General features: G+C 42.3%; 1 protein-coding gene across 4 annotated transcripts in view; it reads left to right on the top strand.

The window, feature by feature from the left end:
- Window positions 1-26,968, top strand: part of LOC126353918 (uncharacterized) — a 78,838-nt gene that overhangs the window by 3,883 nt on the left and 47,987 nt on the right. For 3 of the 4 annotated variants that reach the window (XM_050003184.1, XM_050003164.1, XM_050003173.1), the window contains exon 3: window positions 23,225-23,424. In XM_050003184.1, the coding sequence (XP_049859141.1) occupies window positions 23,225-23,424 (200 nt within the window). Of the gene's footprint in view, window positions 1-23,211; window positions 23,425-26,968 lie in introns of all 4 variants that reach the window. The other variant, XM_050003193.1, reaches the window with a different exon arrangement.

The raw sequence follows: 26,968 nt of genomic DNA, 5'->3' as shown, positions 1-26,968 counted from the left end.
GCTTTATGATAATAAAGAAATCTTCCATTTGGACTTAACCTGTCAAAGTTCATTCTGAACTTTTTTATACTTTATGATTTTTCTTCCAAAAAAATGCCCCTTTGGACAAAAGAATTAGGGCTGTGGATTTCGCGACTCTTGTAAAATCCTCATTATTCTGAATCACAGCTGTATTTGGCCTGGAAAGATTGTTTTGTAGCATAGTGCTTTAGCAGGCTGCCTACACCATCACAAGAACCCTTCCCATGACCAGTAGCACTGTATACCCATTCAGTTGGCACAGGCAACTTAACTAGATTCAAACAGCTGGTAACGATTTTTAAAATGACGAGGAGCACCATCAGAAATGATGATGATCTTCTCTGCCCCTGTTTGCAGTTGAAGAATTTTGCACATTCCTAGCAAAGCATATGCTGAGTCATGTCCTGTGTCATCACTTATAACTGCAACACTTGTGGTCTTGTTTTGAAAATGTGTCACTCCTGTAAAATTTGAAATCTGGTCATTACTCCAATTATACCCTTGTCCTTCTTGTGGGAGAATTACAGACCAGTTCCCAGCAAAGTCACAGTGAAGCGTAAAACATAGTTCTTCAGCTTGTACAACACCCTTTCCCTTCTGTAATGTGGTGTTGTTGCAATTTCTTCAGATGCTGGGGTGTTAATGCTTTCACAGACCATTTACCAAGTTCATCAGTGAAACTGTCAAAGGCATCCTTTTTTCTTAATTAGTTTATTTTCCTCCAATGTCACAATGTAATTTCTGCAGAGTTATCTGCTGGATATTCCAGGCCAAGTGTCTGTAAAGACAGTCCTCCCTGTACAGGGCAGTCACTACATTCTTGAAACGAACAAGTCTCTTGCTTTATGTCACAGACTACTAATGACTTCACACACTCAACCAAGGTGTCATATGTCGTCCTCCAGTAAGTTCTTCAAAATTACCACACACAGTTCAAAATTCATGCAGTACACGCATAAACAGACATCTCTAGGTGGGTGTGGAACTACACTCTTAGGTCGTAAAGCATAAAAATTGGATCTTCCAATATGTGAAGTTGTATAGTTGATCTTATAAATTGCAAAAATTTCTTTAATACTGTGAGTCATATACCTCTTCACTTTCACAACATTTTGACCTTCAACTATTAGTGTTATAGTGTCTTTTTTTGGTGGTACTTTGGAACAGTTCCGTTAATCTTCCAGCTAAAATGACTGCACTACTTGAATTTCGGCTGCTTCTACAGGATGACCATAATAAGGATCCAGCTTTCCAAAGACTCATTTTACAGAACTCACCTTTCTTGATTTCTCTAATTCCTACTTTGATACCAGTGGAATGTGCTTCAAAATTGGTTTCTTTGAAACTGTCTCTGGAATAATAGAAAAAGTTCTTTGGGAGAGATGCAAGGATGCTTTGGTTCAGTTCTTTTGAAGATGAAATTTCTACTTTGAAGAGTGTGGTCAGTTTTGCTGTAGTGTATTCATAGATAGCTTTAGTAATTTCTCTGTGCTTTCTTGATGCATAGAGATTATGACTCAACTTCACTGACATGGCTTCTTAAGAGGACTAACACTTACCTCTGTAGTTCACTGATTCAGGGTATTCAATTCTTCCTCTGGTGATGCAAAATCAGCATCATCTGCACCATGGGAGGCTTCACCTTGTTCAGGTACTAACATTGTTGTTATTCTGGCAAAACATTTAGAACACAAAAAATCGTCACTGGAAACATCTTTACTTTGATACAGAGTCTTCAAATGAGAATACTTATTCTCAACATGAACAAAGTCAGGGAAACATTCCAGGTGGGAAAAATATATCTAAAAACAATGATGATGTAACTTAACCAAATGAAAGAGCTGGCATGTTGATAGACACACAAACATACACACAAAATTCAAGCTTTCGCAACCAACGGTTGCTTTGTCAGGAAAGAGGGAAGGAGAGGGAAAGACAAAAGGATATGGGTTTTAAGGGAGAGGGTAAGAAGTCATTCCAATCCCAGGAGCAGAAAGACTTACCTTGGGGGGGGGGGGGGGGGGGAAAGACAGGTGTGCCCGCGCACGCGCGCACACACACACTCACACTCACAAGCAGACATTTGTAAAGGCAAAGAGTTTGGGCAGAGATGTCAGTCGAGGTGGAAGTACACAGGCAAAGATGTTGTTGAATGACAGGTGAGGTATGAGCAGCGGCAACTTGAAATTAGAGGAGGTTGAGGCCTGGTGGGTAACGAGAAGAGAGGATATACTGAAGGGGAAGTATCCAGATAACCCGGACGGTGTAATACTGTGCCAAGATGTGCTGGCCGTGCACCAAGGCATGTTCAGCCACAGGGTGATCCTCATTACCAACAAACACTGTCTGCCTGTGTCCATTCATGCGAATGGACAGTTTGTTGCTGGTCATTCCCACATAGAAAGCTTCACAGTGTAGGCAGGTCAGTTGGTAAATCACGTGGGTGCTTTCACACGTGGCTCTGCCTTTTATCGTGTACACCTTCCGGGTTACAGGACTGGAGTAGGTGGTGGTGGGAGGGTGCATGGGACAGGTTTTACACCGGGGATGGTTACAAGGGTAGGAGCCAGAGGGTAGGGAAGGTGGTTTGGGGATTTCATAGGGATGAACCAAGAGGTTACGAAGGTTTGGTGGATGGCGGAAAGACACTCTTGGTGGACTGGGGAGGATTTCGTGAAGGATTGATCTCATTTCAGGGCTGGATTTGAGGAAGTATCCCTGCTGGAGAGCCACATTCAGAGTCTGATCCGCTCCCGGAAAGTATCCTGTCACAAGTGGGGCACTTCTGGGGTTCTTCTGTGGGAGGTTCTGGGTTTGAGGGGATGAGGAAGTGACTCTGGTAATTTGCTTCTGTACCAGGTCGGAAGGGTAGTTGCGGGATGGGAAAGCTGTTTTCAGGTTGTTGGTGTAATGGTTCAGGGATTCCGGACTGGAGCAGATTAGTTTGCCACGAAGACCTAGGCTGTAGGGAAGGGACCGTTTGATGTGGAATGGGTGGCAGCTGTCGCAATGGAGGTACTGTTGCTTGTTGGTTTGTTTGATGTGGACGGATTTGTGAAGCTGGCCATTGGACAGATGGAGGTCATCGTCAAGAAAAGTGGCATGGGATTTGGAGTAGGACCAGGTGAATCTGATGGAACCAAAGGAGTTGAGGTTGGAGAGGAAATTCTGCAGTTCTTCTTCAATGTGAGTCCAGATCATGATGATGTCATCTATAAATCTGTACCAAACTGTGGGTTGGCAGGCCTGGGTAACCAAGAAGGCTACCTCTAAGCAACCCATAAATAGGTTGGCGTACAATGGGGCCATCATGGTACCCATGGCTGTTCCCTTTAATTGTTGGTATGTCTGGCCTTCGAAAATGAAGAAGTTGTGAGTCAGTATGAAGCTGGCTAAGGTAATGAGGAAAGAGGTTTTAGGTAGGGTGGCAGGTGATTGGCATGAAAGGATGTGCTCCATCGCAGCAAGGCCCTGGACGTACGGAATATTTGTGTATAAAGAAGTGGCATCAGTGGTTACAAGGATGGTTTCCGGGGGTAACAGATTGGGTAAGGATTCCAGGTGTTCGAGAAAGTGCTTGGTATCTTTGATGAAGGATGGGAGACTGCATGTAATGGGTTGAAGGTGTTGCTCTACATAGGCAGAGATACGTTCCGTGGGGGCTTGGTAACCAGCTACAATGGGGCGGCTGGGATGATTGGGTTTGTGAATTTTAGGAAGTAGGTAGAAGGTAGGGGTGCGGGGTGTCGGTGGTGTCAGAAGGTTGATGGAGTCAGGTGAAAGGTTTTGTAGGGGGCCTAAGGTTCTGAGGATTCCTTGAAGCTCCGCCTGGACATCAGGAATGGGAAAGTGGCAAGTTTACATACAAAGTTTGCCAAGGTAATCCCATTGGTGTGTGTGTGTGTGTGTGTGTGTGTGTGTGTGTGTGTGTGTGTGTGTGCGCGCGTGCGCGTGAGTGTATATCTGTCCTTTTTTCCTTCTATGGTAAATCTTTCTGCTCCCGGGATTGGAATGACTCCTTACCCTCTCCCTTAAAACCCACATCCTTTCGTCTTTCCCTCTTCATCCCTCTTTCCTGATGAAGCAACCGTTGGTTGCCAAAGCTTGTATTTTGTGTGTATGTTTGTGTTTGATATATACACACACTCTTTTATGGATATGCAAATAGTCAGCACACTGACTCCCTGTGGCCCCAGTCAGAAGACATTTCAAGCAGTCTTTTTCACAAAACACTCTGCGACTTTGTCAGCTGGCAAATTCTTCATGAAAACACAGTACTCACTGGATGGTCTCAGATTTCTTAGAAGTCTCTTCAGTAAACGGCTTAGCACTGAAAAACTACAATACAGGAACGTGCAGTGAACAATCATGACGAAGAAACCGACAAGAAACAACAACAAAGTGTAAGAAATATCTGCAACAATGAAAATGGAAAGAAGTGACTGCAACAAAGAGTGTGATAAGAAATAACTGCAACAAAGACAATAGAAAAAAACATTGTAACAAGGAAATTAGTAAGAAACAACTTCAGCGAAGACATACATTACCCTTGAAAGTTAAAAAAATGATTTTTTAAAAAATAAAACCTGTCCAACTTAAAAGTGGAAGTTCTCCTTTATAGAGCATATGGTACTACGTGGTACAAATCAACAGGGGGAAAAAATCTAACTTCGATGGATTGGTGTTTTTGAAGGAAGAAAAAAATTCTGTAAATTATAAAAAAATTCAAAAGGTGACAGTAAAAGAACTTTTGACAGATATGTCCAAACGAAGGATACCAGTGTAACCGTAAAACAATTACTTTTCAAATATAAAAAACTCTAACAATATATCTAGAACTGTTACAGAGATGTAGTTTTTTTAAAAAAAAATTCCAAAATTTTCATCTTCAGAATGGTGTTTGCTGTGTCATCTTTGGAGGCATGTATCTCGGAACAGGATTTTTTTTCTTGGAGAAAACAAAAAAGAAAATGTGTTTCTTACTTCCTCCTGAATTTTACCATATGCTACATCCAATAACATCTGAGACTATGAAGGTAACCACCCAGCCTGAAGTGATAGGGATTATGCCATCTGCACAGATGTCGTCAGATCTTGATAAGATCTCAGACTGATGGAAACATTGGCAACTTGATTTAAATGTTGAGAACTGTAGAATAAAGTATTAAACAGAACAAAAAGTGTTGTGTGCCTATGGTATCAATAAGTCACAAGTGGAAACAGTCAGCTTATACAAATGCTCTGCCATGCAGGTCACATAAGGGGTAATCGGGACCGACTGACCACCTTTCGTCCTCAGCCAATGATGTCATTAGACTATGGTATGGAGGGGTGTAGTGTCAGCACATTAGACTCCCAGCCGTTAATGGCTTTGCAACCGTGCAATTACTACGTCTCATACAAATAACTCCTCAGTTGGCAGCTAATATAGATGCCTGGTTGTTATTTGTAGGGACGTGAAATTCATCCATAAGTAAAGGAGGTGGCAAACTTCAATTCATTTTTAGAATATTAGAGAAATGCAGTCTGTCTATAAAGGAGATGGCTTATGTAAGCCTCGTTTATGTTAACATATGTAAATTTATATCAACAGTTGTTTTGTTTACTCCATTGTGTTACAATTACTCATTCTGTTCTGGGGGTGTGTAGTTGTTATGCATGTACTGATTAATTAATAAAATGTTGTTTTGGAAAGCTTCCATGTGTGTAGTAAAAAATACTGAACAAAAGTTATGGGCCCAGGTACACACGCTTGTGCCAATCATTCATTTTGCTACAAATGAGTGGCACAGCCTCAACTGGACTTACAGTTGTTGAAAAGTTGATTGGGCGTGCAAATTAATCAACATGGAAATTTGCCGTGAAGGTGTATTTGGTTCATGACGAATTGTGGGATGTTGTTGAAAACACTCCTTGCGATCTGATGAAATTGGACGATTCTTGGAAGAAGAGAGACAAAAAGACGCATTTGTGGGTTATACTTTCCGTTGACAGGATTAGTTATTCCCATATAAGGGGCACACAAACGGCAGCAGAAGCCTGGTCGGCCTTGGAAGAGGCATTTCAAGACTCAGGACTCGCATACGAGTGGGCTTTAGATCATTAATCACTACCAAATTAGATAAATGCATGTCTGGTTAGCGACTGCTGTGATCGAAGAATAACAACCATGTTTGAGTTAAACGAAATGAGGTCTGCCGTGAGTGAAGAGTGGATAGGAACTTCGCTTCTGACTGGATTACCTGATCATTAACAGCCTATGATCATGACACTTGAATCTCCCATGACGTGTGTGCCACTGTTCTCTATTTTAGTTAAACTGCTACAAGGTGTCAAACGTGAAAGTGCAGATGGAAATAAAGAGCCTGTTCTATATACAGATAAGAAGAGGCCTATAAAACATATTATTAAATGCTACAAGTGCAATAAACCGCATCATATAGTTAAATATTGTTCTAGCAAGGAAAAAAGGAGGAAGCTTGTCAAAAACGTACGATGGTGGATGTGTATTTAGGAAACACACAACAAAACAAAGCTTTTCTTGCTGCTGCTGTTAAACAATCTCACGAAAAGGATATGTGGTCCTGTGCCTTGACTCGCATTACTAATGATGAAAATAAGCTTCATAATGTCAATCCATGTAATAGTTCTGTGACTAGCATGAGGGATAATGGGTTAGTAGCACAGACTAGTGGAAGTGTTGATCTGACCTTCTATACTGGTGGTAAAACAGTAGAAGCATCCAGCATTATTCATATCCCAAACTCAGCTGTAAATTTGCTCTCAGTTAGTAAAATTGTGAGCAAAGAACATATAGTGACTTGAGGTGGACTCATCTAAGATGCAGAAGGTGAACTAATTGCCAGAACATTGCCAAGAATGGCATCTATTGTTTAAATAAAAATGAGATGAAAGAGTGCTACTGTACAAAAGACAGTGAATTCATAATTATGGCATCGTGGGCTAGGACATAAGAATTGCAGACGTATGGTCAAGTTGTCAAAGGTTTCAACCGGACTAAATGAAGATATTGTGGCCAAGGATCCCTGTGAGTTGTGCATCGTGGGAAAAAGAGTCATGTCTTTCATTCAAACTTAGCAAAAGGTATTCTAAACACATCTTAGACTTAGTACATTCTGATTTGTGTGGGCAAATGGAGACAGAATCTATTGGTGGAAGTCATTATTTCCTCACATTTATTGATGATTTTTCGAGATTCAAATTTGTTCATTTCTTGAAGGAAAAAAATCTGAGGTAATAAGGATATTTGAAACCTTCAAAGCCATGATGGAAAAGCTGACAGGCAGAAATATCAAGAAGTTGTGGTCTGACAGTGGAGAGGAGTATGTCAGTGATGATCGAAAAGGATTTCTGGCTTTTGAGGGTATCATCCATCATATTATCATCATCATAGTGTTGCCGAGAGAGCTAATAGAACTTTGGTCGAAAAGGCTCGTACTATGATATTCAATGCTAACTACCAAAGGAGTATTGCGTTGAAGCTGTGTCTACAGCTGCAAACCTATCAAATCGTTCACCATCTACCACACTGCCCATTCTCCATCTCTTGGGCGAGGACACCTTCCTGGGTGCATTTTCCACCATGCACTATGCAGTATCGAGTTCTGCATGGCCAAGGGGTGTTTATCTGACACGTTCCACACCCAGGAGGATTCCCTCTTTTATGGGTCTATGGAATGAATAATTAATCTAATCTAAGATGCCCACCCCACAGGGGCATCGGGACTCCCGGCAATGGCCATCCTGCCAGGTGGCCTATACTGTGGCTGGGTGGCACCTGTGGGGAGGGTCCCTGGGCGGAGTGGGTGGCATCAGGGCGGATGATGGGGAACCTTTCATGACAATGAAGCCTCAGTTTTTTGTTGAGCATTTAGAGAACAAGTGTTGGGAGCTGGAGGGCTTGTCCAAAATGAGATTTTGGTCAGTCTTTATCAAAACAGCATCCTCTGCCCAGTCATGGGAGTTACTCGCTTGTGACAAGCTGGGGGATGTTTCTGTAACTCTCATGCCTCATAAGAGCTTAAATATGGTCCAATGTATCATATTTCATAGAGACCTTCTTTTGCAATCCGATGATGAGCTGCACGCCAGTTTAGAGTGGCGAGGTGTACATTTCGTCCGGCGTGTCCACCGGGGTCCAAAGGATAATTAGGTTGCCACCGGTGCCTTCATCTTGGCCTTTGAGTGATACATTGCTCGAGAAGGTCAAGGTGATGGTCTACCGGTGTGATGTAAAGCCTTATATCCCTCCTCCGATGTGGTGCTTTAAGAGAAGGAAGTCCGGTCATATGTCTTCCCGCTGTACTTCCAGCATCACATGCAGAGATTGTGGACGCCCATCACATCCCAATACTCCATGTGCCCTGCCTCCCATCTGTGTCAACTGTGGAGAGCACCATTCACCTTGCTTGCTTGATTGGATTCTCCAGAAAGAAAGGAAAAATCATGGAGTACAAGACCCTAGACAGACTGAGGCTAAGAGAAAATTTGAACACTTGCGTCCTGAGTGGATGACATTGTCTTACGCCGCCTCTACAACATTTCTGGCACCATCGGCTCCGCCAACACAGGTCACCTCTCCGAGCCAGAAGACTACACCTGCACCCTTGATGGTGGGGGCATTTCCCTTCCTGTTGCTCCTGCAGCACCTACTTCGTGAGGAAGGCCGCCCCCCCCCCCCCCCCCCCCCCCAACCATCGGGAACATCTGTCCCTACTTCGAAGCCAGAGAAGTGTAAGTCTTTTTCGGCTTTCCTCGCTAGGAACGGGTCCCTTGGGTCACTCCCTTCCCATGTTTCTTCTAGTGGGAAAGATACCACCATTGGTTGAAGAGCCCAAAAGTAGCTGGTTGTAGGGCTTCAACTCATCCTCAGTCCTGGAGACTGAGCCAGTGAAGTCCTCCCAGTCAGGGAAACCCAAGGAGCAGTGAGATAAATCCAAAAAGAAAACCCCTAAGACCAAGGAAATTGCGGTGGCACCCACACCAATACTACCTACAAGCTCTGTGGCTGAGGATGGGGTGGAGATTTTGGCGTCCACAGAGGACCTAGATCTTGCCAGACCATCAGATACAATGGATATAGATTGCTCAGGCAATAAATCGGTGGCAGCAGTTGACTCTTAAGGCGTAAACTACCTCATTGAATGTTCCATATCTTCCCAGTCTCACGATGTCATCCTCCAGTGGAATTGCGGCGGTTTTTTCCACCGCCTGACTGAACAAGCTTTACACTTGCTATCTGCATTGCCCTCAAGGAAACCTGGTTCCCAGCAATGTGGACCTCTGCCCTCTGTGGCTATAAGAAACATTACAGGAACCGTAGCGACGGTAATCTAGTGTCAGGTGGAATTTGCGTTTATGTCCTAAAATCAGTCTGTAGTGAAACTGTGCCCTTTGAAACCTCTCTTGAAGCTGTGGCTGTCAGAATACAGATGACGCAGGAAATAACTGTCTGCAATGTATATCTTCCTCCAGCTGGTGCAGTATGCCTGAATGTATTAGCTGCACTGATTGATCATTTCCCAGAACCTTTCCTATTTTTGGGAGATTTTAATGCTGAGGCAGAGATGTGGAAACTTACCTGTCGCAATTTGACCTCTGCCTCTTAAATACTGCGGCCACCACACATTTCAGTACGGCTCATGGTAGTTACTCGGCTGTTGATTTATCAGTTTTCAGCCCAGGACTTCTCCCATCTATCCACATGACGAACTGTGTGGTAATGACCACTTCCTCATCTTCCTGTCACTGCCCCAGCATCAGGTACACGGACACCTGCCCTGATGGACTTAGAACAAGGCAGACTGGGGAACTTTCACCTATGCTGTCACCGCTGAATCTCCCACACAAGGTAACATCGATTTGATGGTTGAGCAGGTGACTAGCACAATTGTTTCCACGGCAGAAAATGCGATCCCTCGCTCTTTAGGGTGCCCGAGGCTTAAGGCAGTCTCTTGGTGGTCGCTGGAAGTTGCTGAAGCAATTAAGGTGTGCGGGTGAGCTCTACAGCTTCATAAGTGGCACCCTTCCCTGGAGCACCTCATAGCCTTTAAACGGCTCCGTGCCCATGTTCGCTACCTTATCAAACAATGGGAGGAGGAGTGATGGGAGAGACAAGTCTCCACCATTGGGTGTCACATGTCACCTTCCCAAGTGTGGGCAATGATCAAACGTGTTTTCGGGTACCAGGCCCCAACAGCTGTCCTCAGTGTTACCATAAATGGCGAGTTATGTACCAATGCAAACGCGATTGCCGAGCACTTAGCTTGAGCCTCTGTGTTGGAGAATTACCCCCTAGCCTTTCGCACTCTCAGATGGCGGCTGGAAGGGAACGTCCTCTTATTCACTACACATTGCAGTTAATCCTATTTACAGAGTGGGAGCTCCTCATTGCCCTTGCACATTGCCCCGACAGAGCTCCTGGGCCTGACCGCTTTTACATCCAGATGATGAAACATCTCTCATCTGACTACGCGCGACATCTTCCTATCATCATCTTCAACCGGCTCTGGTGCAATGGCGTTCTTCCACCGTAATGGCGGGAGAGCACCATTGTTACGGTACTCAAACCTGGTAAAAACCCGCTTGATGTGGATAGCTATCGGCCCATCAACCTCACCAACGTTCTTTGTAAGCTTCTGGAATGTATGGTATGTCGGTGGTTGGGTTGGGTCCTGGAGTCACATGGCTTGCTGGCTCCATGTCAGGGTGGCTTCTGCCATGGTCGCTCTACGACTGATAATCTTGTGCCCATCGAGTCGTGCCGTCCGAACAGCCTTCTCCAGATGGCAACATCTGATTGCCGTCTTTATTGACTTACTGAAAGGATACGACACAACTTGGCGACATCATATCCTTGCCACATTGTATGAATGGGGTCTCTGGGGACCACTCCCGATTTTTATCCAAAACCACCTGTAGCTTCATACTTTCCATATCCAAGTTGGTGACTCCCATAGTTCCATCCATATCCAGGAGACTGGAGTCCTGCAGGGCTCTGCATTGAGTCTCTCTCTATTTTTAGTGGCCATTAACGGTCTAGCAGCAGCTGTTGGGCCCTCCGTCTCACCTTCTCTGTATGCAGACTACTTCTGCATTTCGTACTGCTCTACAGTACTGTTGTTGGTGAGTGACACCTCCAGGGAGCCATCCACAAGGCGCAGTCATGGGCTCTAGCCCACGGCTTTCATTTTTCAGCCGCAAAGTCGTGTGTCATGGACTTCTGTCAGTATGGTGTTTATCCAGGACGCGCACTTTACCTTAATGACGATCCACTCTCTGTAGTGGAGACATATCAATTCCTGGGACTGGTGTTCGATGCTCGATTGACTTGGCTCCCTCATCTTCGTCCGCTTAAGCAGAAGTGCTGGCAGCACCAATTGGGGTGCATTTTGTTGTACGCTGCTGCAGCTCTACAGAGCCCTTGTCCAATCCCAAATTGACCATGGGAGTGTGGTTTATGGTTCGACAGCACCATCAGCATTGCAGTTACTTGACCCTGTGCACCACTGTGGGGTTCGATTAGCGACGGGAGCTTTTAGGACGAGTCTGATGTCCAGCGTACTGCTGGAGGTTGGTGTCCCTCCACTGCAGATCAGATGTGCACAACTGCTCGCCAGGTATGTAGCACACATTCATAGTTCCCCTGAGCATCTGAATTACCGTCTCCTTTTGCTGCAGCTTTTTCTGCCTCCGGCAGTCCATCTCCCGCATTGGCTGCCCAGATCGGGGCTAACGATTGCGATTCGTGTGTGGTACCTTCTCTTCGAACTGGAGTCCTTCCCTTTACCACCTTTACTTGTGGTCCATTCACTTACGCCTCCATGGTCTACACCTCGGCTGCAGCTTCGTCTGGACCTTTTGCGTGACTCTAAGGACTCCATTAACCCCGACACTCTCCGCTGTCACTTCCTCTCGATTCTTGACGTGTTCCAGGGCTCTGAAGTGGTTTACACCGACGGCTCAATGGCTGATGGTCACGTAGGCTTCGCATATGTTCATGGAGGACATATTGAGCAGCACTCCTTGCCAGTCGGCTGCAGTGTTTTCACTGCAGAGCTTGTGGCCATATCTCGTGCTCTTTAGTACATTCGCTCATCCCCTGGCGAGTCATTTCTCTTGTGTACTGACTCATTGAGCAGCCTACAAGCTATCAACCAGTGCTATGCTCGCCACCCTCTGTAGCGTCAATTCAGGAGTCCATCTATGCCCTGGAACAGTCCTGCCGTTCCGTGGTGTTTGTGTGAACCCCTGGACACGTTGGAATCCTCGGCAACGAACTTACCGATAGGTTGGCCAAACAGGCGATGCAGAAACAACTTCTGGAGATAGGCATCTCCGAAGCTGACCTGCGTTCTGTCTTACACCACAGGGTTTTCTGGCTGTGGGAGACGGAATGGCATAACACCCCACACAACAAACTGCGTGTCATTAAGGAGACTACTAATGTGTGGAAGTCTTCCATGCGGTCTTCTCGCAGGGAATCGGTTGTCCTCTTGCCGGCTCTGCATTGGCCTGGTCAGAGACGCCGGAAATTAAGTAAGCCTCATTTCTTCACAACAGAATGAACACTTCACGACTTACGCCCCAACAGGCCAAATAGCTGAAGAAATTTTATTAGAGACAGTGCACTGTCCCCCAACATCGCTAACAACCAAAAACTGTTGACCTTGTCAGCCATATCCATATCTACCAAAGACATAAACAAACCAATTTACCAAAATTCACACACTGTGAACAGAAAAACTACAATAATGCCGACATAACAAAACCAAATTCATTAACTCACTGAAAAATATTCCGCTGAAAGCACTGTCACCACCGATCCACACACCTGCAATGATACCTTGCAAGTGAACCCCATACGCCACATAACAAGCTACCCATAAACACACCACCAAAGAGAACCACTGACCGCAACAATATGCCACCTTTAAACGTGCCACACACGCAGACTAAACCAAAAACATCACCTAACACACAACTCATAAACACACCACCAGATAGCACCACCGATCACATCAAAACGACTTCTGCAAACACGCCATTCTGACAAAGTAAACTTCGCGCCATTGAGACGTCGCACATCGCAACAGCCTTACGTCACAGGTCAACGCCAACAGGTGGAATCGGATGCTTCCCTCGACCCTTCTCCAGAACTTTATTGCATAGGATTTTTCCTTTATCATGATCCCCTAATTTCCTGACAGTACTACGAGGTCATCAGTCCCTTGTTCCTAATAAAACAATGCCACCAATGTGAGAATAAAATGGACGAAACATATAACTCAAAACGGAAATAAAGGAAAAGCCACAAGAACGAAGGGAAGGCAATGAACACTAAAAGGAACAAAAGAGTACAAGAAAACATCAGAGAGACACTAGAAACAGAAGAGAGTAAAACATGAAAGCAGATTACAGTGGCTGGCCAACCACGAAAATAAAAAGGGAAAGCCAGCTACTCTGCAACACATTAAAACCTCCATAACAGGTTAAAGGAAGTGTTCAATTGCAATTTTGATTCTCTCGGTGATTTATTGTGGTAAGATTAAGTTTGGTGGTGGAGGTGGTGAAAGTTTTGAGATTTATAGTGTGGTATTGGTTGTTTCTCTTGACCTATTTAGGTCAAGGGAAGTGTTCGATTCCAGTGGATTTTGTGTGTAGTGGAATTTGGGAAGGTTGTGGGGTCTTGTTATTTTAGTGTTTTTTGTCGTTTGGTGTAGGGGCGAATGTTTACCTTTAGTTTGTCCCCATCCAAAAACCCTCAATTTCCCCACGCTTGTCCCGTTAGTTTGATTAGGTTTTTTGTGGAAGGTGTGGGTGTGTTGGTTTTTCGATTTATTTTCGTGTTTGTTGTCATGTTTACGTAATGACGTCGTAGACGCCATATTGGAGTTGTAGTGGATGGTCGTTTCCACTATATTTGTGACATCATGGGTCAAAGCAGATGGGTGGAATCAGACGCTTCCATATTTCACTGGAGAAATTTGGAACGAATGAAGCCAAGCCGGTGTCAACACCATTTGAACTTTGTTTGCACTTTGAAGCAGTCGTGATACCAAAGTACCATATGAAGAAGCAATAAGAAGTCTATATCTATCCCAAATCTCACTGTAAATCTCCTTAGCAGATATAACCACTGCCTTAAAAAGATTTGTTGGTTGTAAAAAGATTGCTTAGATATTTAAAAGGAACCATGGACTACAGGCTAGAATTTTCTAGAGATGGTAACAGAAATAATGGCCTTCAGTGTCGCAGATTGGGGAAATAAAATCAATGACAGACCACCTGTTACTTGTTCATGCATAAAATTGCAAATCAACTACAGACATCCTGTTACTGGTTCATGCATAAAATTGCAAAACTCTTTTAATTTCATGATCTAGTAGAAAACAAAAAAAACTTCTACTTGTGATGTTGAATATATGGCCTTGGCATCAACTGTTCAAGATTTACTGTGGTTGGGACAACTTATGTGTGAGGTAGAGCCAAGCATTCTCATAGTCACTTATAGTATATTGTGATAAGAAGTCATTCAACTGGCCAAGAACCTAGTGACCAACTCTGGATCAAGATATAAAGTATCATTTTATGAGAGAGGCTTTATGAGTCAGGTGTTATTAATGTTGAACATCTGCCCCCTGAAGAAATGTTAGACGATGCTTTCACAAAACCACTTAGCAATGCCAGACATGAAACATGTGTCAGAAACTGTGGCCTTGTAAAATAAGTGAAGGAGTGAATGTACAGTCATACTGTGTGTCGATGTCAATTTAAAGAAACATGTCAAGATATGTAAATTGATATTGATAGTTTCTTTGTTTACTCTGTTGTGTTGTAATTACTCGGTTTTCATTATGTGTTCTGGAGTGTGTAGTTGTTGTTATGCATGTACTGATTAATTAATAAAACATTGTTTCGGAAAGCCTTCACGTATATATTTAATAATGCTCAACAGTTCAGCCCATCTTAGAATATTATGCAGCTATGTGACCTGTACCATCTATGATTAACATGATACTGAACAAAGGGCAGTGCAAATAGTCACAAGTTTTTTTAGCCCATGAGAAATTGTCACGGAGATGGTTGAAAAACTGAAATGACATTTGTTTGAATATAGACAATAACTATTCTGTGAATGCCTAACTGACAAAATTTCAAGAATCACCTTACAAGTGACGAGTCTAGAAATATACTACACCCCCCCCCCCCCCATACGTATTGATCCTGTAGACACGACAAGGCCAAAATTAAACCATAGTCTGTGCAAAATTACTTTATAATTTACAGTTGTGCAGGAACATGTGGGTGTGTGAGGCATAGTTACCACGTCCCGTATGGAATTCAGCATAATCTTAAATTTCATTTGACTTGCTAAAACTCACAATCTACTCACTTTATAACTGTGGAACTTGCGTCAATATGTTCTGGAAGAACTGCACTGTTTTCATTTCAGTTTTACTTGCATCAATAAATTATTAAGAAAATGCAATTTCTGACAATGTTACCAAATTTTTGACTTTTCTTAAATAGGCCAATCAGTATTGGGAGAAGGAACAAAAGAAATACAAAAAACATAACTTCAGCACTTTGAAACAGTATTATTGCATGTGGTATGAACTTAATTCCTGAGATGGAGTGTGTTTGACGTTAGTTGCTGATGAGGCCTTCTTATTAAAATATAAAAATTTATGAAATTATAGTTTTTTATGTATCTACTTTCCATTGCAAATTGCACACTTCAAATGTGTAGCTGAATCTGCCTGTATTTGATTTATATTGTGAATGTGGAAAAATCCACTGACATCACTCATCATTTTGATGGTGCTTGAAATATCACGGTTACCGTTACCATTATTATGTAATGAAATAATCGTCTCCTTCACTGATGCTCTGTTCGTATTTGTTGGCCTTCTTTCAGTCTTCAGACATTATGTTCCTAACATTTTCTTTTGTGAGTGCTTAAGACCGCAGAATGGGCATTTTGTTGTTGTTGTTGTTGTTGTTATTATTATTATTATTATTATTATTACTATTATTATTATTCCTGGCAACGTAAACTTTTAATTTTGGTCTATATTAATTCTGTTTGGTTGAAATGGTAGCTTGAAGATTTTGTCTCCATATGTTTTTGTCAGCTCGTAGATTTTGTTTATGAGGAACTGTGTTTTATGGAGAAAGATTAGTTCCATAAACTCCAGCTTTCTAAGGTTACCGCTTACATCAGTGTTATGAAGCTGAAGCCAGTTAATCATTCCTTCTTTCTCTTTGCTGTGATAGGTGTCTTGTCAACAACTGACACTAAGAAGCATTACCTAGAACAATTTTTGAGGATTTTCCCAGATTCTGAATTACTGATTCTGTGAACCAGTTTGTAAACGTAATGTTCTTAATTTCTTGATGATAATCTCTTGTCTCCTTTGATTTAAATAACAAGAGACCTTTTGAGGGAGAATCTTTTGCGGTGCCTGCATGACAAAAGGTGTTGCCATTGTTTCTTTACTATTTCATCTATCCAGCCCTGCTTTTCAACATGCCCAGCATTGACACACTTATTACTAGGCCACACGACTTGGATATTCATGCTGCGGTTCTGCCTTAAAAAATTAGCTCTGCTACACTTTCCCTCTCCATCAACAGCTTAAGGCCACAGAAATGCTCATAGTAAAATCCTAGATCTTGCAACACTGTGTGAGCTGCATTAAAAAAGACCTGCAATACCTTGCTGAGTTTGATTCTCCTTTTCGCGGGGATACTCTTAAACGTGACGACAGATTGCTTCCTTGGCAAATCAATCTGTTGTGTTAATCCATTTAGACATAAGTCTTCTGCCAAGAGTTTTAAGCCAGCTTCCTTTTTATATCTCAAATGTTTGCTTACCAATCCTCACAATAATCTTTTTGTTTATGTTTAGACCTGCAGCAGTTCTATTGATTACATTGTTAATGGAGAGTCAGTCTGAAAATAGGCATGTAACTCACAAACCAAGCATTTCGACTGACCTCATATACCAATCCTCTGGCCAGGAGAACTATGTGGAATGTTTCTATTCAGCAAACTTCTTTCTGACATTGTTAAGACCGCACAAGAAATAACAGCAACCAATACAGTGATATGTCATGCAACAGTAACCGTGGCAACAAACAAAGTCACATTGTGCAATGACCAAGCAGGACAGTCAGCTGTCTGAAATGCTAACATAGTGCAAGCCTTAAGTATCATTATCATTTGTGTAAAGGGTACAGGTATTTCCCCAGTTTTGTGTCAGACTTAATCATAAATTTTAGCAGATCTGCTATTTCCAAATCAGTTGGTTTGTGTATTGTATGTTTCTCTTCTAAAAAAAGAGATATAACATGATCTTTGCAAAAATTTGTAGTAGTGAAAGAAAAGTGCTTTGTGGTGAAAGCGCACCTGGGCTTAGGTTGATTTGGCTGCTGCTGCTGCTTCTGCTATTGTAAAGCATTTAGATTTTGTGCATAATTCAGTGGCTTGCAAAATAGTTAACACGTACAAAGCTGAAAGATTTTCATTGGTATTCTTTTACCTCCATATCACAGATTAATCCTACTGTATGGCAAGTGCCATTAATTCAATCAAGCTCCCCTAATGCAGAGCTTTTAACTTGTCTTGGAATTCTGAACTCATTGTGTAGAATGATTCAGTAAAACAGTTAATCTGTAAGGCAACAATGCTCAATGTGTATAAAAGAATCAGGTTGAATGTATTCATAAAATCCCAAAATTTAAGCTAATTGAAATTACATCAAAATAAAAATAGGTGAATGCTGTTCTCAAACACAGGATGATTTGGTTGACATTCGTAAGCAGGTGGAAATTGCCCTGACTACTGTTAAACAATTGGCAGCTGCTACAAATCAGTGTGTTGTAAGAGCTCCCAAGAGTTGTGTGCCTATGATACCTATACCAGAGGTACCTCAAGTACTAACTCTTCCTTTGGTCCTGTCTTGTCTGCAGAAAGTACAGGATATGTCGTTAACCATCCACTTCACTGCAAGTTGCATGTCAGTGGTAGAACTAGGTATCCTGCACAGGGTGGATGGGGAGCAGGGAGGACTCAGGGTGTTGTACCAATCCCCCTAACCAACAAGTTTGAGGTGCTGTTTTTCACTAAATTAGAAATTGAGCCAGTGGGACTTATTTCACATGTTTTGGGGAAACCTGTTTTGTCCAGTGTCAGGAGGAAGCAATCACAAAATGGTAGGGGTCTAACAGTTGTTGGCAGTTCAAACATATGGCGAGTGATGGTACCCCTTAGGGAAATGGCAGCAAGGGACTGGTAAGGATGCCAGGTGCACTCAGTGTGTATGCTTGGGACCCTCTTCCGGCACATTGAAGAGGTTATTCTGGCAGCTGTTGAGGGAACAAAGTGCAACCAACTGTAGATTGTGTGGCACACATTGAAACAAATGATGCCTGTCACCTGGGCTCTGAGGTCATTCGTGGATCATTCTGGCAACTGGCAGAGAAGGTTCAGAAGGCCGGCCTTGCACGTGGAGTTTCAATTAAGCTCACAATTTGCAGCATAGTTCCCAGAACTGATCGTGGCCCTTTGGTTCTGAGTCAAGTGGAAGGAGTGCAACAGAGGCTTCCAAAGTTCTGTGAGAAGCTAGGCTGTGACTTCCTGGACTTGCACCATAGGGTTGAGAACTGTAGAGTTCCCCTGAATAGGTCGGCTATGCACTAAACACCAGAGGCTGCTACTTAGGTAGCTGACTTGTATGTGGGGTGCACACAAGGTGTTTTTTAGATGAGGCGACTTTCCATCCAATCCAGATAAAGACAGCTGTTGAAAAAACAAGTAGTATCAGTGTAAGATCGAAAGAGGTGCCTCTCACAGGTGAAGAATATTAAATTGCTAATGGTAAACAGCCAGAGCATTCACAACAAAATGCCAGAATTTGAAGCGCTCATGAAAAGCAGCAGGCTCAAATAATAGTAGGTACAGGAAGCTGTTAAAACTGAAATTGATAGCAGTGAGATATTTGGGAAAAATTTAAGTTTGTATCAAAAGGATAGGCAAATGGAAATTGTAGGTGGTGTCTTTGTCGCAGACAAGAAACTCTGATCCACTGACACAGAAAATGAAGCTGCTTGCTAGATTATTTGGGCAACACTCAGTACGGAAGGAGGGGCGGGGGCAAGGTGGGCATAAAATGATTTCGGACCCTTCCATAGCCTGCCGGACTTGTCTCCTGATGTAACCGAAAACTTTTGATGAAACCTCAGTTCGCTTTATATAAGTTCCCCCATCATACTTCAGTCATCAGTGGAGACAGGAATCACCCAACAACTAATTGGGAAAATTAAAGTTTTGTTAGTGTGGGTGCGGTAAGACAGCCTGTGAAACATTACTAAATGCCTTTTCTGAAAAGTACCTAGAACAGACAGTTAGAAACCCCACTCATGAAGGAAATACTGGGTGATCATATTGTCAGTATAAATTTGAAAACTAGATAAATCACGGAATACTGTAGATAGAGAGGTACAAATTGACACACATGCTTGGAATGACATGGGTTTTTTTTATTAGAACCAAAAAAATACAAACGTTCAAAAAATGTCAGACAGATGGCGCTTCATCTGCTCAGAATAGCAATAATTAGCATAACAAAGTAAGACAAAGCAAAGATGATGATCTTTACATGAAATGCTCAATATGCCCACCATCATTCCTCAACAGTAGCTGTAGTCGAGGAATTGTGTTGTGAACAGCACTGTAAAGCACGTCCGGAGTTATGGTGAGGCATTGGCGTCAGATGTTGTCTTTCAGCATCCCTAGAGATGTCAGTCGATCACGATATGCTTACAACTTTAGGTAATCCCAAAGCCAATAATCGCACGGACTGAGGTCTGGGGACCTGGGAGGCCAAGTATGCCGAAAGTGGCGACTGAGCACACGATCATCACCAAACGATGCACGCAAGAGATTTTTCACGTGTCTACCAATATGGGGTGGAGCGCCATCCTGCATAAAAATTGTATGTTCCAGCAGGTGTTTATCAGCCAGGCTGGAGATGATGTGATTCTGTAACATATCGGCTTACCTCTCACCTGTCACGGTAGCAGTTTTGCTGTCCAGCACCACCTGTCGGACATTTTGTGAACTTTGTTTCTTTATGGTTCTAATAAAACCCCATGTCATTCCAAGCATGTGCGTCAATTTTTACTTCTCTATCTACATTATTTCGTGGTTTTTGATCACCCTATATATTGGCTGTAATGGTAACAAATAGCCCTGACCATTTTGAAGGTGTCCACATCGAAACTGGTATTAGTGACCAAGATGTGATTGTGGCAACTGTGATTACCGAACTACAAAGGACAACTAAACCAAGCAGGAAGGTGTATATGCTCAGTAAACCAGAAAAACTATCAGCAGTGTCCTATTTGAGTGAGGGACTAGAAAATTTCAGCACAGGCAGGATCATGTAAAGTGACTCTTGGCTCTAGTTTAAAAGAGTAGTTGACCATGCCCTGGATATATACCCCGTAGATCAATTCATAATGGGAGGGAACCTCTATGGTATACAGTCACTGTAAAGAAACTTATAAAGAAACAGAGATTACTGAATAATATGTGTAAAGCAAAGTATATAGATAAAAAGTGTAACACATTTGGCTGACGAAAGAGAGCCCTTTTATGGCTACAGAAGAATATTGTCAAGTGATCTTTCACAGACCCCCCCCAAAAATTCTGCCCATATGTAAAGCGTGTTAATGACACCAAAGTTAGTATCCAATCTCTGCTAAATGAGATAGGAACTTAAATTGAGGGTAGCAAAGCAAAAGCTGAAATGCTTAACTCCATTTTCAAATGTTTCTTTGTGAAGGGAAACCCAGGAGAAGTGCCCCATTTTAATTCCTGTGCCACTGAAAAGATGAATGAAATAAGTATTAGTGTCAGTGGTGTTGGGAAACAGCTGAAATTGTTGAAATTGAACAAAGCTCCAGGCCACGATGGAATCCTGTCAGATTCTATACTAAATTTGTGGCAGAATTAGCCCGTCTTCTAACTGTAATGTACCGTAGATCCCATGAACAAAAAACCATGTCCAGTTCTTGGAAAAGGGCACAGGTCATACCCATCTACAACAAGGGTAGTGGAAGTGATCTATAAAGCTACCGTCCAATACCATTGATGTTGATTTGTTGTAGAATCTTGGAACATGTTCTAACACAACAAGATATCTTGAACAGCATTTTATTTGTTGATCTAAATAATTAATGGAAAATCTCATTTTCTCTTCTTCAGTGTTTTATATATACATAAATATTTTATTTGTTGAGTATGATATACAAAGTCAATAGATTGCAGCAAACATGTTGACGCTTCATTCCTTGACTTCTGGAAAAAGTCGGTTAATACAACTTCACACAGTCTTTTAGTGCACAAGACATAAGCTTAGAAGAAATGTAATGAGATTTGTAATTGGATTCAGTTGTTCCTAACACTTAGAACTCAACATGACATTCTTAGTGGAGCAATATTTAAAAGTAAATTTGTACATACTTCAAGGGTATGTTGGTGGAATATTACGACTGACAATACATGTAAATCATCCAGTGGATAACATTTGAAGATCATTGAGGGAGTTAGCTGATTACACTGTTATCTATAGGAAAGTGGAATTTTGAAAAATTCTGCTGAAATGCAGGGAACCGTGCAGGTGACTTGGTGCAGAGACTGGCACCTGACTTACACAAAATGGAAAAGGAAAGTGTGAAAGTGTGCTGTTACCCAAAGTACTTTGTGCCACTCACTATTTAATATGTTCTCCATTCATGCTGACTGGATTACAGTGCTAAAAATTGAATATCTGGCTAGGAATGATCTTATTGCTCATATGATGTGTTCCAGAAATTGTCCATCATTAGATATCTAGGAGTGATTACTGCACATAGCTATGGCATTTCAAGTTGTATGTGAAACAGACGTTCACAGATTAGTTTGTGAATGTTTATTTCACATACAATTTGAAACGACATATTTATGTGCAATAATCACTCCCGAATATCTGATGGTGGATAAATTCTGAAACGTGTTATATGACCAATAAAGTCATTCCTTGACTGATGTTTGACTTCTACCATTGTGATTCAGTCAGCCTGAATGCAGAACTACTTATTGTTTTAATTTAAAGTTCGGTGTCGGATAACAAACAACAAAAGAAATAAATTTTTCATACCCCATATTTACAAATTAACTATTTTCGAATTATTTTCTATGACTTGTACTGTGGAACCTTGTTTCTTGCAAAAATTTCATGATTCTCTGTCAACGGGAAGTACCCTTTATTACAGTTGCACCCCCCCCCCCCCCCCGTTTTCTTTTTTTTTTAAAAAAACTTCTGTACGTGTTATGAATGTGAAGCTTGTTTTTCAATCCAGTTTTATTGTGGTGTGTCAGAAATATGTTCAATTGTTTTAGAGTATTGATTTCTCCAGTAGTAGCACTATCTATGTTGTTGCAGTATAGTGAAGTCCAGTTGGAAATCTAACTGACATTTGCAATGTTTGGGATATGTTCAGCAGTTTTCATGCAGATAGAAAAAATGCAGTTAGTATTGTAGAATATAGAATAGCTTTGAAATAGTTTTATTAATATGAATTTTCACAAGGCATTTGATTTTGATAGACTAGTGAGTTTTCTTTGTTAATTGTTGACTGTGTTGCACAGTTGGGAGGATGGGGAAAAAATCACAGGTGTTACATATGGTCAGCAGTATTGTTCTATTCTCATAATTATGTCTTTTATAGGCAAGCAGTTGTTAACCAGAAAGAAATCATCCATCGTGCCTTATTTAAGCTGCTGGGCTTATTTCAACTTATTTAATCCATTGAATGATTGCTGCATTGTGTACTTTCTCTGTTTCAATCAGCCAAGTTGAGAGCTAACAATATAGCAGTTGTCGAAGTAAGTTGTTTTGATACCCGCTGCCTCCCCCCATCTCTGCCCCCTCCCTCTCTCCCCTCCCTCCCCCCTACCCCCCTTCTCCTTCCCTTCCTCCGCATCATCTGCACAGATTGTTGGTGTCCAAATTTTGTAATGAATGTAAGAGTGAAACATGTCACACAAAAATAAAGCTGACCTCTTGATCGAAACCTAGAATACTACCTACAGAATCTCCCAAATGTGAAATGTTTACAGTCTGTTTTTACAGGTACATGGTAGTAATATCTGAGGATGATGTCATCTGCCGTAGTTGCGCAAACCTCATGAATACTCTGGATCGTTTGGAAACTGAGATGGGATCTGTTCGTAATGTTGTACTTCGATTTTTGGAGAAGAAATATGCTTTAGAAGAGGGAGAATTGCTGAACAATAAGACATCAGGGGTACCGTTGCCTCAAGTATCGTCAGGTATGGACTTAATCAATAAATATGGTGGTCAGTTGAATGCATAATCTAAATATGGACCTTCTATTCAAATAACAAAATGTAAAACTGCAGCTTTAGAAAACATGATAATGAACTGTCCTGTCATTTTCTTGTTGTTGCTCAAGGCTTTAGGATTACAAAATTTTAAGAAGAAAACACAGTATTTGTGTAGACTTATGTGGAGAGGCTCCAGTGATCAGTTGCATCAGCGACTATCTGTTAGAGGCCTTGTTTATGACCAATGCCTCTTATCGTACATTTGAATTTTGCAGGAGCCTGGTCTGGTGAAGCTGGTCTGTGATGATGCAGTAAACATATTTATTCTAATTCGGGAAGTCCTTGTTTGTTTTACAGATTAGTATAAAATTCAGGCTGTCAGAACTAGTGGGGCAGATATATCAAACAGCCACTGGCAAAAAAAGTTTCCAGGAAACATTGCTGATGATTTAGGTGTTCATTTTGCTCACATCTTATTTGAGAGTGAAACCGTAGAGAAATGTTGGTTTCTATATATTTAGAGAGACAGAGAAATCTTCAGTAATGTTTTATGTGCACAGTCTGCCAAAATGGGAATTGCAGAGTAACTGTTTATATTCAGATGTAGAACAACAATTCCACTTTCTAAGTCAACTTAAATCCTTTTTGCAACTCAAATTTACCTAGTCCTTGTTCAAATCCAAAGTGACTTTCATTGACTTTGACATTGGTGAAGGCCACCTCCTAACCTCAGTCTCATTAAACTGACCAATAAACAACAACAGCTGCCATACCTTCTACATCAAACACTCCGTTCTCTACATTGTTGGCATCCTCAGCAAACATATCTGTTCCACCATTGAATCCCTCAAACACCTACTCCAACAACCTTTCCCAGGCTTTCCTTTCCTACAGTTACCCCACAGATCTTATTTGCAGGCAAGTCTTCTGAACTTTATCCTCCTTCCACTTCATTTCCAGAAAGCTCAGAAGCACCCAGCAGCACCCAGGTATTGAATGCCTCAATCCAATACTCTGACAAGGCTTACTTTCTCAAGTTAAGCTCTGAAGTAAGATCCTCACCTCCTCATATCCTCCCCATTTCACCCATCCATTTCCATTGCCCTCCTAACCTCCATAATGTCGTAGTCTAACCATATGACAAATCCAAATCATTTTCCGTACCTCAGAGTTCCAACCCGTATAATCATTGTCAAAAGTAAAATCTGCCCCATTTAATCAACCACTACAGTCTGCGCCAGGCTCCAACTCCACCACATGTAAGTATAAAAAAAAAAAAAAAAAAAAAAAAAAAAAAAAAAAAAAAAAAAAAAAAAAACCCATTTCATTCGTCAACTAACTTGTGCCCAGCACACAGCATTTTATGTAGGAACAGTCACCACTAAACTATCTTAGTGCTTGAATGGGTATAGATCAAATGACCAGTTATGGGCATGCTTTAAATATCTGGAGTATTGTCTACAGCATGATTTAAGGGACCTGAATTTCTGCCACACTGCAGAGGCCCACCTGAAACTAGTTTCCCAAATTTCAGATATGGGAACTTGCTCTCTAGTACATCTGTATATCTAGACACCCTCATAGACTTCACCTTTAACATTTTCGTCCTCTCTTTCTTATATTTTTTTGTGTATTAACTGACTTTTTTGAAGGGGCATATGTCATACTGATTTAATTTTTTGGGGAACACTAAAAACAGTGCCACGGCTAAGATAAGAAATTCTGGGTAGTTATTATTGAAGTGCAACTACTCACAGAAATCCACTTGGGCCATAATTATCATATGACAGTAAAACTTGTGGATATTCTAATGTGTTAATATGGAACCAATAATTACTGGGAAAAAAATAGCTCTTAATTTTAGCCACCAGGTGCAAATCTGGTGCTGTACACTGTATGGTATGACACCTGTCCTGTCATTTGATAACCTGTAATGCGATTAAACAATGTGGCTATTTAGAAGACGGACAGCGTCCTGTTAGTGAAACTGTTTCATGTGAATGGTAACAATTACAGCACTGCGTTGAAAGAGTATCATCAACAGAAAGGTTTGAGGAGAGGCCTAATGTCATAAAATGGATTAAAGAAAATGATCATGAAATTCGAAAAATATGGGTAAGCCTGGTGTGGCACCTAGAAGAGGAAGGCTTCCTATCTTGGTGGAAGTTATCAAAGAGGTTGCTGTTGCTGTAACTAACACTGCAGCACATGCCGTGGGTGGAACTAGTGTCTGTGCACTCCTGAGAATTGTCTATCCCACGGCCAATAGCATGAAAAGTTTTGCGGTCTATTTTAAATGGGTATCTGATCATCAGTGGGGGCTGAAGACTTCCAGCATAAGAAGTCACCCTCATTCTGCCAATGACCTTGTCAAAGAGGGTGGAGGAGTGGACAGTGGTACAGTGCCCTCTCTTGCCCTTGGGGTGGGAAACTGCCCCTAAAAGGGGCATTGATCAGTGACATAATGATCAGAAAGGCAATCGGAACCACTGCATTAAAGACATACAATGAGTATCACTGTGAGGGGACTGCTAAGGGGGAGGTGACCATGAGGAAAAGATTAAATAACCAACAAAAGGATAACATTCTAAGGGTCGGAGCATGGAATGTCAGAAGCTTGAACATGGTAGGAGAGCTAGAAAATCTGAAAAGGGAAATGCTAAGGTTTAATCTAAATATAGCTGGGAGCAATGAAGCAAAATGAAATGAAGACAAGGAATTCTGATATAAGGTACACTCCTGGAAATGGAAAAAAGAACACATTGACACCGGTGTGTCAGACCCACCACACTTGCTCCGGACACTGCGAGAGGGGTGTACAAGCAATGATCACACGCACGGCACAGCGGACACACCAGGAACCGCGGTGTTGGCCGTCGAATGGCGCTAGCTGCGCAGCATTTGTGCACCGCCGCCGTCAGTGTCAGCCAGTTTGCCGTGGCATACGGAGCTCCATCGCAGTCTTTAACACTGGTAGCATGCCGCGACAGCGTGGACGTGAACCGTATGTGCAGTTGACGGACTTTGAGCGAGGGCGTATAGTGGGCATGCGGGAGGCCGGGTGGACGTACCGCCGAATTGCTCAACACGTGGGGCATGAGGTCTCCACAGTACATCGATGTTGTCGCCAGTGGTCGACGGAAGGTGCACGTGCCCGTCGACCTGGGACCGGACCGCAGCGACGCACGGATGCACGCCAAGACCGTAGGATCGTACGCAGTGCCGTAGGGGACCGCACCGCCACTTCCTAGCAAATTAGGGACACTGTTGCTCCTGGGGTATCGGCGAGGACCATTCGCAACCGTCTCCATGAAGCTGGGCTACGGTCCCGCACACCGTTAGGCCGTCTTCCGCTCACGCCCCAACATCGTGCAGCCCGCCTCCAGTGGTGTCGCGACTGGCGTGAATGGAGGGACGAATGGAGACGTGTCGTCTTCAGCGATGAGAGTCGCTTCTGCCTTGGTGCCAATGATGGTCGTATGCGTGTTTGGCGCCGTGCAGTTGAGCGCCACAATCAGGACTGCATACG

The sequence above is a fragment of the Schistocerca gregaria genome, chromosome 1, assembly GCF_023897955.1.
Source record: "Schistocerca gregaria isolate iqSchGreg1 chromosome 1, iqSchGreg1.2, whole genome shotgun sequence".
Taxonomy (NCBI): Eukaryota; Metazoa; Arthropoda; class Insecta; order Orthoptera; family Acrididae; genus Schistocerca; species Schistocerca gregaria.
Note: the sequence above shows the minus strand (reverse complement) of the source record. Positions and strands in the feature narration are given on the sequence as shown.